This window comes from Xenopus tropicalis, chromosome 1 (assembly GCF_000004195.4).
Source record: "Xenopus tropicalis strain Nigerian chromosome 1, UCB_Xtro_10.0, whole genome shotgun sequence".
NCBI lineage: Eukaryota > Metazoa > Chordata > Amphibia > Anura > Pipidae > Xenopus > Xenopus tropicalis.
Window position 1 is genome coordinate 180517223 of NC_030677.2, and position 15754 is coordinate 180532976.

The 15754-nt window shown below is 36.0% G+C and overlaps 1 protein-coding gene across 2 annotated transcripts in view; it reads left to right on the forward strand.

Moving 5' to 3' along the window:
- edil3 (EGF like repeats and discoidin domains 3) overlaps positions 1 to 15754 on the forward strand; it is a 296005-nt gene that overhangs the window by 131867 nt on the left and 148384 nt on the right. For both annotated transcript variants that reach the window (XM_031897510.1, NM_001100213.1), the window contains 1 exon segment: positions 477 to 605. In XM_031897510.1, the coding sequence (XP_031753370.1) occupies positions 477 to 605 (129 nt within the window).

The following is a 15754-nucleotide window of genomic DNA, read 5'->3' on the forward strand; positions in this document are numbered from 1 at the left end:
TGTATCTATTTAAGCTATTTGATTTTGTGAAAGAGAACTGATGAAATAATATTTCAGCCTAGACTCTAAAATCAATAACAGACATAAAACAATATGTTTGCACGTTGTCCTTACTACGGGGGATTTCAATAGTTTGGTATGGTTTATGTCATCGCTATGTAAAAGCTCAGCAACCTAAGTTAGTTCTGTTACACTGTAGGCTTTGGAGTAAAATATCTTTGCAGATGGAATATAATAATAAATACTGCCAGTAATGCTACCTGTGTATTAGTTAATAGACTTGGGGCAAATATTGCACTTTTAACACATTAGCTTGTATATTGGGATAAGTGCATGTTAACTTATTTTGTGCATAGTAAACCAAAGCTCAAAGTGCATTCCTTTTATAATATACTGTAATATGTATCTACTGGTCTTTCTAATACAGTTTATTAAGATTTACTTATATTATTTATGTCATTGTTGTTCCTTTTCAGGGCCCTGCCATCCAAACCCATGTCATAATGGTGGAATATGTGAAATCAGTGAAGCTTATCGAGGAGATACCTTCATTGGATATGTTTGTAAATGTACACATGGTTTCAATGGAATTCACTGCCAACACAGTAAGATTTATATATTACATATAAATTGTATATACTACCTTACTAAAGAGCCTGTAAATTTGTGACCATTCTTTGGAAAATAGAGAGTTTTTGGATATTGTTGACATTCATCATTTCTGTGTCTCCTTGTCAGCCTGAGATTAGGTAGAATTTAATGCACTGATGCTTGAAGCAAGTTTATAAGCGCATGTAGGGATACAAGGACCTTTGTAAATAGTGGCGATTCACACTTAATGTTGCATCTGTTTTAGTCCGAAAGTCTATTTTTAACTGCTTAGAATCATAGAATTGTCCATAAAAAAGATAGGAGGTGTAGACATGCACATGTACTTGTCGCCCCACTTTCCTGTACACCAAGATATCTTGAAAACCCTGTTTATTCACACAGTATCTCCCATTATTGCCAACTGAAAAAATAGGACTTTTTAGGACACACCATTAAGTGACACCTATCATCAAAAAATTGTTTCCCCCACCAGAAGTGCAGGCTAGCTCCAGTCGGGGTAAATAGTGATGAGCAAATCTGTCCCGCTTCGCTTCACCGAAAAATTTGTGAAACGTGTGTTTGTCACGCACATTTTTTATTTTACACAACCGCACATTTTGATCTGACTGTGCCAAATTTGCTGCAACTGCACCTATTTTGATGCAACTATGTCAATTTTGCCAGGACTGCGCCTATTTTGATGCGCCCACAAATTTGCTGTGAATCCATACCTGGCAAAAAAATTCGCTCATCACTAGGGGTAAACAATCATTTAAAAAACAAAATGTCCCTCAGAGTAGAAAGGTCTAGCACTAACCACTTCTCGATGTGCAATAATTATTTAGCCAGATTTGCCACACAAAAAACAACCTTTTGGGGGCCTTCAAATGCCTTCATCAGCTGTAGACGTTGCTTTTTGTGTGGTAAATCTGGCTAAATAAAGAAGTTATGGTGCAGCAAGAAGAAGTGGTGAGTGCTAGACCCTTTCTTTAAAGTATATTACTGAATTGTGACATGGCCGTATGTCTGGGAACGGCTCCACCCATGAGTATTCACACAAGTGAAGTATTGCCCCCCACATATTTGTCTTTGTGGCCCTAGAGCAGTAAGTCACATGTACTGGGAGGGAGTTTGGACACTATACACAATGTCACGCATTTTGCTCTTCTTGCTCTTGCAGTGACGTCACTCCCAGACACACGAGAGAGCTGGGAGACTTGTTTATTATGCACATGTGTATCACTGAACATGGCCGATAGCACAGGGAGCTCGCAGGGGGCATTTAAAGACAAAAAAACCCCTTTTGTTTCCCCCAACTAGAGTGCAGACTATATTAGCCTATGACTCTGGCTATATAGGTTCAAAATCCTTTTGTGTTGGGAGTGTCCCACTCAGTACATTTAAATCAAGAAGCTTCAATTCCAAAGTATAAGGTAGTTCTGTGTTGCTGGCAGTGAAATGGTTAAAAGGAACATTTTAACAGTGTCATAAAGGTTCACAACTGCACAGTACATCACTGATTCAATATTAGTTGTACTATATGTTGATTTAGGGGATTATTCATTAAAATTCCTATCCGTGTAATTTTTGTATTTTTTTTCTACGCCAAATAACCTTAATTTTTTTTCCAAAAACTGTGAATGTTGCTTTATTTATTAAAAAATCAGATTACATTTTTTTATTGCATGTGAATAAAAACTAGAAAACTTTGAATTCATAATTTCCCCCTCATTTTTAATTGGCAAAATATGAACAATTTGGTCAATTTGACTTTTTAGCTTTGCAACCTATTACAGCTCCCTTTGGCTTTTTCATGACCTCGCAAGCTTTTTAGAGTTTTACATTTGTGTTTTTCACATTTTTTTCGCTTATATAATAGATTTCAAAAGTTCACTTTTCTTTTTAACCACATTTCAAATTCAGGATTTTTACCACAAAGAAAAACTTGAACCGTGCAAAAGAAAAAAAAAAAACCCGAACTATGAGAAATATCTCCCTAATGGTGAAAGAAATACTCATTGCAGTAAACAATGGTTTCAAATTTGTTTGACTCTGCAATCTGCATTTTCCTCCTGTTCTTATGGTACTTAATATTTCATGTTATCATCTGTGGATCATTTTACTGTATTCTCTGTTGTGTCAGAATAAAAAAAACAAGCATAGTGACTTGACAGTGCTAATTATTTAAGCTGCATCAGGCAAGGAGCCAAAGAGTAAAACATTATTACAGTTTGCCTTCGGGTTTGTATTCCCTGCAGCAGAGATGCTCTAGGAACAGGAGACAGACAGATATATTCATTGCCAATCACCCTATGCTAAGTAACAAGCACAGATTCTTTGAGTTCTGGGAAATGCACAAAACCAAGAATATTGCACATTTGAGATAAGGGTACCAGATCTTACCAGATAAATGGAGGCATTCATTTTACATGCAATCAATTTGCAATCAGTTCTGTTCTCATAATTGCATCTTTCTCTGCCCCCCAATTTATCAGATGAACTCATGACCTTATTGTGAGAGGGTCATTGGTGCTGCCATAACATTTCTTTCCTGACACGTTCATCATTTAAATTCTAATGCTCAACAGAGAGGGCAGTGAAGGTCTTCACGACACCCGATTTTCCATTAGGAGCAATGCTTTCTATTTGCATTGGATTGTGATGGCTCTGAACAGTATCTCATGCTATCACCACATGGCGACCGTCGGCTGGCTTGATTGAAGATGAACCACCTTCTAACAAGATCAATCTGTGTGACTTTAGATGGGTAGAGTGGGCTGAAAAGGGACTTTTTATAGATCAATTAATATGTCTTGCCCTGCACCTATATAAGACATTATATGATTTTAGCATGTATTGCTACAGGTTTTAAACATCTCTAAATACTTACAATCCTGCTGTGGTTTAAAGTACAGTTATCATACCCATGGCTATATGTGTACTATTTCTGTACAGAGGATGAAACTACAGGTTCACTAAACCAGATGCAATACTTAGTTTGTGTCAGGGCCCTTACTGGGGTTCAAGTCAGGACCAAGTGGACGATGAGTTCAAAAGATTCAATACGCAGAATCCAAGGACTTTAGAAAGCTTAAAGTTATATTCAGGCAAGCAATTGAAGCAGGCACCAATCAATGTAATCAGGTAAAAAGCAGAAAGTCAGGAACCTGTAAATTAAGCCAAAATAGTAATTTAAATGCATCCAAGAACTTCACAAGGAAAGACCTATATTGGGCATTAAACCCAAGTCTTTGTCAACTATTTATTTTAGTTGCCATCTTGGATCTAAAGCAGAGTGTTTTGTTTTGTCTTAAATCTAACCTAAACACTCCCCAACACAGACATTTCTTTCCAAGGTTATTATACCATAATTGTTCCAAGGAATACACATGACCCTCCACTCCAGCTATTAGCAGCAACACTTTCCTACAGTCTCAGCTATTATGCTTTGCTGTTCCTCATCTTTCTTAATAAAGGAACATGATTAATAGTTTCTATTCTCCAGGACGACTCTGTAACCTATGGAGAAGAAAGGTAAACATTGCTGTACTATGTTGAGGCATTGATCTCTCATGGGAAAAGAACATTCTCAGTCTAATGACATTTTCCTTTTATCCTGTACTCCAAATGTAAAAACTTCTTTATTAAGCAGGAGCTCGCCACATCTAAATTTTCTAACAAAAGACCTTTGCAAAAATATGCAAACTTACTAACAGCCCACACAAGCCAGATTCTTCATCTCTACAGCATCAATTACCCTACCTGTCCACAGGAAGAGTAAAAGGAACATGCAAAGTATTTACAACCTTAATTAGCAACAGTTTGACAGCTTTCCCTGTATTAATGGTCTATATATATTGGTTTTCAATGTATACTCTTCCTCTACAAGCAATCGAAAATTGCAGCAGGAACTGTCACTGCTTTAATGAGATGTGGTTTAAACATTTCTGTCAAAGAAACTGTGTTGACTTTGGTAATAATTGTGCAATTTGAATGTCAGGTATCTGCACCGAGGTAATAATACAAGAACAGCAAGGGTTTAAATACAGTGTAATGCAGGTTTATACACAGTCTATATTATAAATAGGTAGATTATTAATGATTAAGGCTATATGTAGGCTAAGCAAATATGTAATGTATATTGTAAGGTGGAATCTTAAAGGTAAAGGCTTTAAGAAAGGGTTATAAAATACACAGATTTAACAAATTTTACATGGCACACCATTCCTTTAAATGAAAAAAATGGGTTTGACTGCATAAGCCAAGTGCATCAATTATGCTTGCCTCATCTGTAATCTGTAGCCAGCAAATAAATTGTATTAATTATCCACTATCTTACCTTTATTTGTCACCTATTCTTATATGTAACTAGATAGGGTAGCTGAATTATTCATTTATTCAACCCCCTTCTGAACTGTCTTATAATACAGCCTTTTTGTTTGCTTTACATCCTCATGTCATTATCTAGTGGGTGAGGCAAGAATTATAAAATGCATGTTCGTCTGACGATTCATTTGTTTTATTGATTTTGTACATATTGGTTCAGCTAGAATTTCCATGTTCCTGTGCAATTTTGGGCTAAAAAGGCCACATTGTTTGTTGTGCTGAGCAATATTTATATTTGATGTAGACTTTATATAATTGTTTCTATTTGAGCCAAACTAGGCCAATGTATATTTTTGGAAAATATCTAAAAATGGCTTCCCCTCCCTAGTCTATTTGGTAGGAGCATATCTGCATATCTAGGCACTTTGTTTTTGGAATGTCTATATACTGTATGCAGAGGGAGTTTGTCTTCACTAGCCCTCCATAATAGTAGGCTGAGCCAAAAATCTAGTATACTGGGTAAAGATCTCTCAGTTAGGCATTGGTTCTTAGAGAGGTGGTGTTGGTAGGGGTGTAAACATTACGGGGTCCATTTAAGAATGCATGAAGTGTGCTATTCAGATGAAGACACCATGTGAGAAACACTTACGTGGTTTTAGGCTCAAAATGCTCGAGCACGAAGGCTTGAGCATTCCATAATGTGCTCCTACATCTATACACATCAGATATTTCAGCTGCATTTATTTTTTCGTTGTCAGAGAAGACTGAGTGCTTGTCTTTGCATTATTACCTTTAAATTGAAAATGTATGCCACTTTGAAAGATCATTACCGTATATTTATGGACTTCACCAGAGAGTTGTAGATCTGATTATTGTATTGGCAAGATATTTAGTGCAGTTAACTTCACAGATCAGTGGGATGTGATTTCTAATATGGTGAGTTGTTTTAATAATAAATGCTACTTTTTTATATAACTAAATGCTATCGTGTGACACAGCATCCAGTATGCACTTTTGGGACGTAATCATGCATTTAATTCAGATTTTGTTTTGTGGAGGTAAGAGAAGACTGAGGCCTTCATCTAACAATGAGAGTTGGACCCATTATGGGTAAGCAATATTTGTTTTAGTAAAAGGGTCTCAAAAATGCAGGAGTTAGTGGGTCAGGATCACAAATCTGACTTTATGAAACCCACTGTAATGAGCAGGAATCAGAATGTCCATCTTCTTTAGCCTACATACCAGTCAAGGAATTGAAAATTGAGGGGAGTAATTATTTCATTTCTATTCCCAAATGTATCAGAGGTTACTATGTGTTTCTATATAAACATTAGTATAATAAAGAGCTATTTTTCTTGTTCTGTTTGATTTCATTTGTGAGACCATCATAACCCTGTCTTACATGTAGCAAATGATCCACTATATGATCTCCCCTTGTTCTTATGGAATTCTAGTATAGTGCAAAAGCATACTAGTAGGTTGCATAGCTTTTCATGAAGAGGAACCTAAAGGGCAGATTTACTAACTTTGAACTTGGAAATCCTGGTGCATTGGTAGCACTTATAGGCACATTTACTAAGCAATTTTGAGAAAAATTCTAGATATTTTCAAGATTTACAAATGGGTTTTCACCAGTACTCAATTTTTTCTCAAAAAAAAATAAATTGGCAGGTTTGATATGTTGAATACAATTGAGTCCTATGGAAGGCAACAAATACTAGAAATGTTCAAAAATGGTTGAAAAAGTGAATATTCATTGTCAGCCTGTCCTTTTGCTACACACTTTCAAGCAGAAGTTAAACACATGATTTTATTTTTTCGGTTTGCTACATACTTTCAAAGGGAAATTAATCTCATTATTGTTTTCTAGTTCACCCAGTTTCAAGTAGAAGTTAAACACATTATTGTTTTCGAAGAATGAGTACCAATGCTTTTAAAGTGGCTGCTGGAGCAATTCATGTTTGGGAAAAATAAAGAGGATTCATGAAAATGAACAGCCATTTACATTTCACAAATTTCTCAAATTTTTCGGCTTGAAAAAAAATCACGATTTTCGGACAATAAACTCAATATTTTCATTCAACCCTACCAACATTATTGTGACATTTCATAAATACTACAATGATTGCGTTTAATTCGAATTAATACCATGTTGATTTTATACGACTTTCAATGTCTGAAAAAAAATTGTAATTTTAGTAAATCTGCCCCTTATTGTCACTTAGATTGAATAGATTGTAATCTTTACCGGGACAGAAACTGATGTAAATAATTACATTTATTAAAATTTTACAATTAGAAGCATTTTGTCTAAAACACTTCAGACTGCCAGAGCGACATAAAGAAAAAAATAATGTTCTCAACCTTTGTAATATTGTTTCACCAGCATTTTATTATATTAAACTTTTGAGAATACAACTTTTACTTCTAGCAATATGGTTTTGTTTCAAATTCATTTCATCAGATATCTGGCAACTAAAGTATATCTCAAAAAACACAACTTGACAAGTTAAAAAGAGTTACAGTATGTTTGTAATAGCCCCTGCACCAGACAGATAAACAGAAAAACCCCATAATTCTGAATTCCTCAGAGAGGAATATACCTGTACTCGTAGTTTATAAAACAGGAGCTGATACATAAATCACGACTGAGTCTGCCCTAGGGAAAATGAATAGAATGCACATATTTACTTAGCACCACGCTGGAGGAATATTTATAAGCTTACAAAAATGAGAAATTAAATATTCTAAGGTACTTAAGTACAAGTAAACATAATTACAAATCGTTTTGGGAGCTGTCTCCTAGAATTATATTTTCGTAATTGAAAGAATGATCTAGAAATCCAGATGAATTCAGAACAATGATGCTCTAATGGCCTATAAAGTCCAAGGAGAAATTATCATTAACATTTTCATTTTTTATAGAAAACTAATTCTGCACAGTTTTATGTTTTTTCTTTAATGATGTGGAGATCTTATAAAAGTTCATAGTTAACAAAACTTAAGTTCTTTTACCTATGTTTATTCTCCTATCTTGTTTACTGAGCCAAATCATCCAATTCAAAGGGTTTCTGTCATGATTTTTATGGTTTTGTTTTTATTTCTAAGTTAATAATTAATTCTGCCATTTAAAATGTTATTCTTGAACCAATAAATGTATTTTTAGCCATAATATTGTTGTGTAGGCAGCTATCTTAGGTAATTGTTCCTGCTCCTTTGCTTTCAGAAAGACCAAGCACTACACAATGCAACTGCTTTCAGATAAGCTACTGTTTCTCCTAACGCCAGATTTGCCCAAGTATCGTCTGCGGACTGGGGCGTGTTTTGTTTTTTATTTTTTTAATTCTATCAATTATATAGGCACCCGAGGGCCTCTCACCTAAAGCTTCCACCCTAGTCACAGGCCCTTGGGTGCCTATAAATAAATATGGCCCAGTCTCCTACTTACTGTTACTGGAGGAACCATGGCCAGACTTTTACTATCTAGTGCTATGCTCATGTCTACCACTAAGTGAGGCATGGGAGAATTTTTAGCAATGCAGGTGTTTGCAAGGAGCTGTTATCTTTTAATTTTCCCATCGTTCTGCTGGGAGGAAGGAATGGGGATGACAGCTTTCCAACTTACAGTGTAGCAGTAAAGAGAGACAGAAGATTATCCGAGCACAAGTCACATGGCTGGGGGGATTACATTTGAAAAATAAATATAAAAAATCTGTTTCCTTATTTAAAAAATAGATTTCAGTGCAGGATTCTGCTAGAGTAGTTAAAATGCCTAACTAAAGCATTTAGTAATAAAAACTTGTTTTCCTGTGAAAGAATCCTTTTAAGCAAATGGTTATAATTACTGTAGATGAACTATATACAGATATGGGATCCCTTATCCGGAAACCCATTATCCAGAAAGCTCCGAATTACAGAAAGCCTGTCTCTCATAGACTCCATTTTAATCAAATAACACAGAATTTTAAAACTGATTTTCTTTTTCTCTGTAGTAATAAAACAGTACCTTGTAATTGATCCCAACTAAGATATAAATAATCCTTGTTGGATGCAAAACAATCCTATTGGGTTTAATTAATGGTTTATTGATTTTCTAGTAGGCTTAAGGTATGGTGATCCAAATTATGCAAAGACCCCTTGTCTGGAATACCCTTGGTCCCAAGCATTCTGGATAACGGGTCATGTACCTGTAGTGTATATCAAAGAAAATATTTAGTATAGGAAAAAAATATGAATCACTTGCAAAGAAGTTATGACTGTGTTATGTGCTTTCTTTGGGAACTTAATTTCCTGGTACTCATGGTAATTTCTATGTACTTTCTGATGATAAAAGTATTAGGGAATGAATCAATGTTATTACCTTGTTTGTTTCTATTAATTGAGTGATTTAGTTAACTATCATATTTTTCTCAGTAGAACTCTAAAATCTCTTCATTAAAAGTGAAATATTTGACAATCTTTGCAGTACTTGGTTCTAGAAGCTTACTTTACCAAAGTTTTAACGTACCAGCCTTCCTAATGAGCTCCCCATAGCTTGGTAGCTATGCTGTGCTTATATATCCCTTGGGTGGCTTATCCAAAAGAGCATAAAAATGATTGTTTCCCAGGCTGGTTCAGAACCTATATGCTGTTCACTTCGCATAATGCATTTTCTTCCGCATAAAAGTAATTAATTGTTAAATTTATTTTGGATATAATTTACAACTACCTTTTTCACAATTTACTTTTTATAAGTGATACCTCAGCAAAGTCATAAAGAGCATAGAGCTTTGACACAGAAAACAAGGGTGGCTGTCTGATGTGACCCTAAATCCATGATCCCACCTTATCATTTGTAAGAGTTTGTGGTGGACATGGAATGGATGGTGACACATTAAGGCTGCGGAGAGCTGGTCTAATTATGAGCTGCGCTATCTTTATTGTAATATTTAATTTTTTTAAATTCTGTTTACATTTCTAATCATATCTAGCTGTTTATAGTTCCAGTGTCCATTGTATTATCTCTCAAAATTACATGAAACAGAGTCACCAGAGGCTAAAAGTGGGCTATTTTCCTTTTCTTAACTTCACAAAGTTTTTTAAAAATACAGTTAGAGAGAATGCTTGGGACCAAGGGTATTCCAGATAAGGGGTCTTTCCATAATTTGGATCTCCATACCTAAAGTCTACTAAAACATCAATAAAACATTAATTAAACCCAATAGAATTGTTTTGCATACAATAAGGATTATTTATATCTTAGTTGGGATCAATTACAAGGTACTGTTTTATTACTACAGAGAAAAAGAAAATCAGTTTTAAAATTCTGTGTTATTTGATTAAAATGGAGTCTATGAGAGACGGAAAAGGGATCCCATACCTGTAGTATCATATTTATTGAATACAAATTTTAGATAAGATCCTAACCCTTAAAAATACTGGGGAATTATTTTAACAAATGAACATTTTTATTACATTATATGAAAGTACAAGTCTTAATTATTATTAATAAAATAGTATATAGTTTAGTATATATTGCTATGCTATACTAAATGAGTTTTAGCTTCTCTAAGAAATTTGTTTTACGAGACCTTGTAAAGGCAGAGATATTGGGAGAACGTTGGACCGAACGTAGGAGCGAATTCCAGAGAAGAGTTGCACTTTGGATGGGTGTGGCCATACACGGGCAGATGTAAGCTGCTGATAGGGGTCCTTCAAACCAATTTGGCAGCTTATCTGCCCATGTATGGTGCCCTTTTACGAGCTTCCCCAACCAATACCTGTCTGAAATCACCCATAAGGTAATCGGGAAGTTTTGATTTTCCCATTGAATTGAGGACTGCATAGGCTTATTGATGGTGTCCTCACTCTTATTGCTTGTATTCCCGTCAATGTATTCTGATCGTTTGGCCCCTAGGGTCAAACAATCAGATTAATCTGATATTGCATACCTTAGGTGGCCATACTGGGGGAAAGATCTGCTCATTTGGCAAGGTATATGACCACCTTCAGAGATGTTTAATTTAAGGTATTGTTGGGACATCCAAGTACAGACAGCAGGTAAACACAGAGATCTGTCACCGACATATAACAAGCTGTATCATAAAAGTCCTTTGCAAATTACGCATGAAACCCAATTTCCTTTTTTTAAAAAAATTTAAAACATCTATATCTGTTAGAAATATATTGAAACATTTGAGCTGTCTCAGGAGGCACTTCCCATAAGTAAGGAGTTTAATTTTGGAGTCATAGTCTATTTTTTCTCTGGGAATTGGGTAAAAGGAAAGGGTGATCAGTGGTCAATGGTCAGTAGACCATTCCAACAGAGTCCAGGGAAAATGGGCAAAGCTGATGATCCCCAAACACCTTCCATTTTGTTTTTTTAGCATACCTTTTGACACTATTGCACTAAGCTACAGAATATGTATCCCTCCTTGCAACTTGGTTAAAGTTAAGTTTAATATAGTAGAACTAATTGCCAAGTGCTAATTACTCCCTCTGTGAAAATATCGTTTTCATTCATTTTAATTACCAGCATGCTGTCTAGCAGACGCATATAGCTTGGTGGCACTGGGAGGGGTGCTTCATCTCTTTGGTGCTTCTTTCCTTGCTTATTTAGATTGCAGCCTAAAATGTGGTGATATGGGCAAAGTAGTGTTGTCAGGGGATACTTGTATCATGTAACTTAGTTGGAATAATACCCTGGTTGGGGCACCATATATTACCTACTGCTTCTTCTTAGTTATTCTGGGAAATAAAATGATGGATACTCCTAGTCAGATCACTTGGCATTCCATTTGTAAATGAACCCCAGAATAAAAAAATGTGATTAAAGAGGTCATTGTATGCTTTATTGCTGACTTTTCTAACTGTCGAGACAATGCAGGGTAGAAATGCATTGCTGCTTTGCCTGATAGGAGTTGCTCTCTATGTTCAGGAGCTACGGGTACGTTTGTTATAGATCATCTTTTTTTGTGCAAAACCTGAGAGAAAAAAAACATGTTTCTTTATTGTAATTTCCATTTCAATAGAAAAGGACAACACCAACATAATGATTTATGGGAACACTTTTTAAAAAATTGTTCTCTGTAGAGTGAGCCTTTTGCCAATGTGTTTCAACTGTTACAAAGAGAATCTGCCTCAGAGAGATTTATGGAACAGAGTAAGGGGAAGCAGGCAAAGGAGCATGATCAAACTTTATTTCAAGCATACAGTCAAACGCAGCAGTGGAATCACAAGAGCCATTTGTTACCTTCATCGGTCTCATGCTTTACAGTTACCTTATACATGGCTGTGTGTATATAAAGGTCACAGTCATTTGATTCTTTGTTTGCGATTTTTTTCGGCAGGCAAAGATTCAGTGAATTTACACATTTCGGCACTGGTGAATTGTGCGCAAAACTTCCGAGAAGTAAAAAAAAAAGGCTGCGGTCACGTCAAAATGGGCGCGGGTGACAAAAAAATATGTGGGTGACAAAAAATCCTGCGACAAACATGTTTTGCGGATATTTTGTCGGTTTGCGAATTATGCTGTTGGTTTGGCAAATTGAAGGTGAATCATTTACGAGTGTACTAACCCAAGGCTTAGCTGGCATGTGTCACCTACATGGCCCAAGTTCAGAAAATGAAATAAAATGAATCTAGGCAGATATTTTCCATCACTAATCATCAGCAGCAATAACTTGTATATCCTATACTGCGTTGGTATTTCCTGCCAACTAAATGTCATTTTTTAAAATGCTTTCAGCAAGTTATCTGGTTAATTGGGCCTTTTTGGAGAATGTGTTAACTTAGTAGCTATGGTAAGGTTAAGGCTTACTACTAGTGTACTGCTATGCTTACTTCAGAAATTCTAGTATGTTTCCAGTACATTTCAATTAACTGCTACTTTATGTAACCATGAGCGCTGCCAATTTAGCTCCAAAAGCCGTAGAGCCCACATTTGCACATTAGATAAGCTGCTTGGCATACAGTGAATCAAAAGTCATTATGGTCTCTTCACACCTACTGGATAAAAATGTAAAAAAAAATTAGTGAGAAATATTTTATTTACAAGTACTGTACAAACAGATATATCCTATAAATGTAAATAAAATATAAAGTTGTTGTGTTAATGCCAATTTAATTAAACCCAAGGCAGTTGTTTTTTGCTAGGTGGAAGACATTGTAATCAGTTCAAAATGAATGACTGATATAGTTATACCGTACACTGGGGAAATGGCAAGTTTTTGGAGTGTTCTAGGTAATGCTTTGGTAATGGATACCATACGTCTTCAAATGAAGCTGATATAGACAACTATGAATGCAATAGACATTTAAAAGGTCTCATTGATTCTGCCAGAAACTTCTCTTGTGGATATGATATTGTACATAAATCAATATTCATGCTAATTGGAAAAGATATATCTCGTATTTTACAATTGCACCCAAATGATGGACATTCTAAACCAAAAAGTTCCAGTAACCAATAAGAGCTCTGACTGACTATTTGGTAGCCCCTACAGGAGGCTATTTGTCTCTATTTTCATGCAACTTAAACTCCAAGCCAGGAATTTAAAAATAAGCACCTGCTTTGAGGCCACGCAGAGCAACATCCATAGGGTTGGAGAGCCACTGGTTGGAGATTAGTGTTCTAAACCAATTCTGTTTCTCTGTAAATCTCTTGTATGATACAGTGCATTGCTGAACAGCACAAGGATGGGATAGAAGAAGATGAATTTTACAACACAGGATTGTTACAACACAGGGTCACAACATAGCTGATCAGAAATTGACTCAAACTGCATTTGCTTGGAACAGTTGTCTGCTGAAGCTCAAAGCTGACATTGTGTTTATTGATTTGTCTGAACTTCGATGTCGCATACAAATCACTTAATGAAACACTTTAAAATCCAATTCTGATTGTGATATTCTATCCAGCTGAAGCTGCTGTCTAATAAAGACTAAGCATGTTGATACCAAGCATGCCTTGTGTTAGGCACCACAAGATGATTGCTGATTGCAGGAATCCTGTATCTGTTAGTAGCTGTATCCCTACATTAATTCTTTTGCTGGACTCCAGCAGGACATGCCCCTGCACCGTCAATAGAGAGAGTTCTGTTTCCTTTCTATTTCTTTCTCATTCTATTATTACAGTGTTGCATGATATTGATGTTATAGTGTTTTCATGTGTAACTTTCCCATTCTGATTGCATTTCTTTGCCTCATATTGTCAAGATCCAACTTTCATGACAGGAAATAAGATGGGGCAAAAGCAAAAATGAAAGAAAATACATCTTAAGTTATGGTTTTCTAAAATGTCAGGACCTTAAAGGTCATTGTGGGCTTCTGCTGATGTGGACCCAAGTGCAAGTATAGAATTCTTCTAGCAGAACTGCATTTAATGCTTGAGTGAAAAGCAGTAGAGAAAATTAGATAAATCCAGAGGAAGACATAATATTCTAATACGCTGTTGGAGTTAAATTACATTTTACCAGCTCCTCTGAGGTTCTGTGGGGCAGGAAATGACAGGAGGTGCTACAGTAAAACAAACTTCATATTCTTGTTTTGTTACAGAAATAGCAAAAAAATTATAGATTTATAGATTTCTTATTAAAATAATAGGCAAAAAGTATGTTCAGCAGAAACATTTATTAAGATTATGTTGATAAGGGGTGTACACTGTCTCTTTAAGGGCCGACAGGACACAAAGCCAAGGGTAGCTGTATAGTCAGCAACATAAAATGGTGAAAATAATAATTGCAGGGATAAAATAGGTCTCATACTGGAAAGCACAACCCAAAACAGCCACCTAAGGGGATGGTTGTGTGTGTAACTTTAAAAGCAGACTTTATTATATTGAAGTGTGAGGAAACCTAAACTCACTGGGGCATCCCAGTTTATTTCCCAGATATCCCTTATAAATTCAAACATAACACACGGCACTGAACATTTTAGAAGATTTCTAAAGCTTCAACTTGTGCAGTAGATACTTCTGTATACTGTAAATACCTACATACATATATATTAATATTATATACATTAATAAACCAAACTCATTTTAGACCAGGAGCTTTTTCCCATCCTGAAAGACTGGCTAACGGGGTAGAACACCTTTATCTGGATCCACAATAACCCTCAATCCTTTTAAATAAAGGAAGACCCCAACATATCTCTATTTAGTGTAAAATTTGCATTCAAGTGCACAACCTTGTATTTTTAATATTAAACTGCATTTGCCATTTTACTGCCCAGTTCTGTAATTTATTTAAATGGCTCTGAAAAGTGGAAACATCCTGTACTTGACCTTTTAATTTTTTTTTTTTCAATTTATTTCCTGGTATTTATATAGCACTGACACTATCCACTGAGCCAACAGGTAGCTGTTACAGTGTTTAACAATGGAATAGTCTAGGTCACTTATTTAGTTTAATCATTAACTTTTGTATGATACTCAGGGTCGGACTGGGGGTTCCGGGCCACTGGGGCTTCTGCCTCAGGTGCCCATGCACCCCACAATGGCCCTCACTGCCTTCATACACCGCCCCCCCCCTGCAGGGGCCCGCAACACCCTCTACCCCCGAGTGCGCCTAAATGAAACTTACCTGCGGTGCATCGGAGGGGGGGGGGAGGGATACCTCACAAGGAAGCTTCAAGTGACTTTGGAAAATAAAGCATTACACATTTACTTAGGTGTGTTGGCACTCAGGGAGATTTGTCACCTGTGGTTAAATCTGGGCTACTGTCAGCGACAAGTCTCCCCCATCACCCCTAAGTAAATGTAACACTGTGGGGGAGATTTAGCAATATTTGAGTTTGGCTATTCAAGTTTTTGACTATTTTGACAATTCAAAGTTTTTTGGTTTTTTTTGCACAAAAA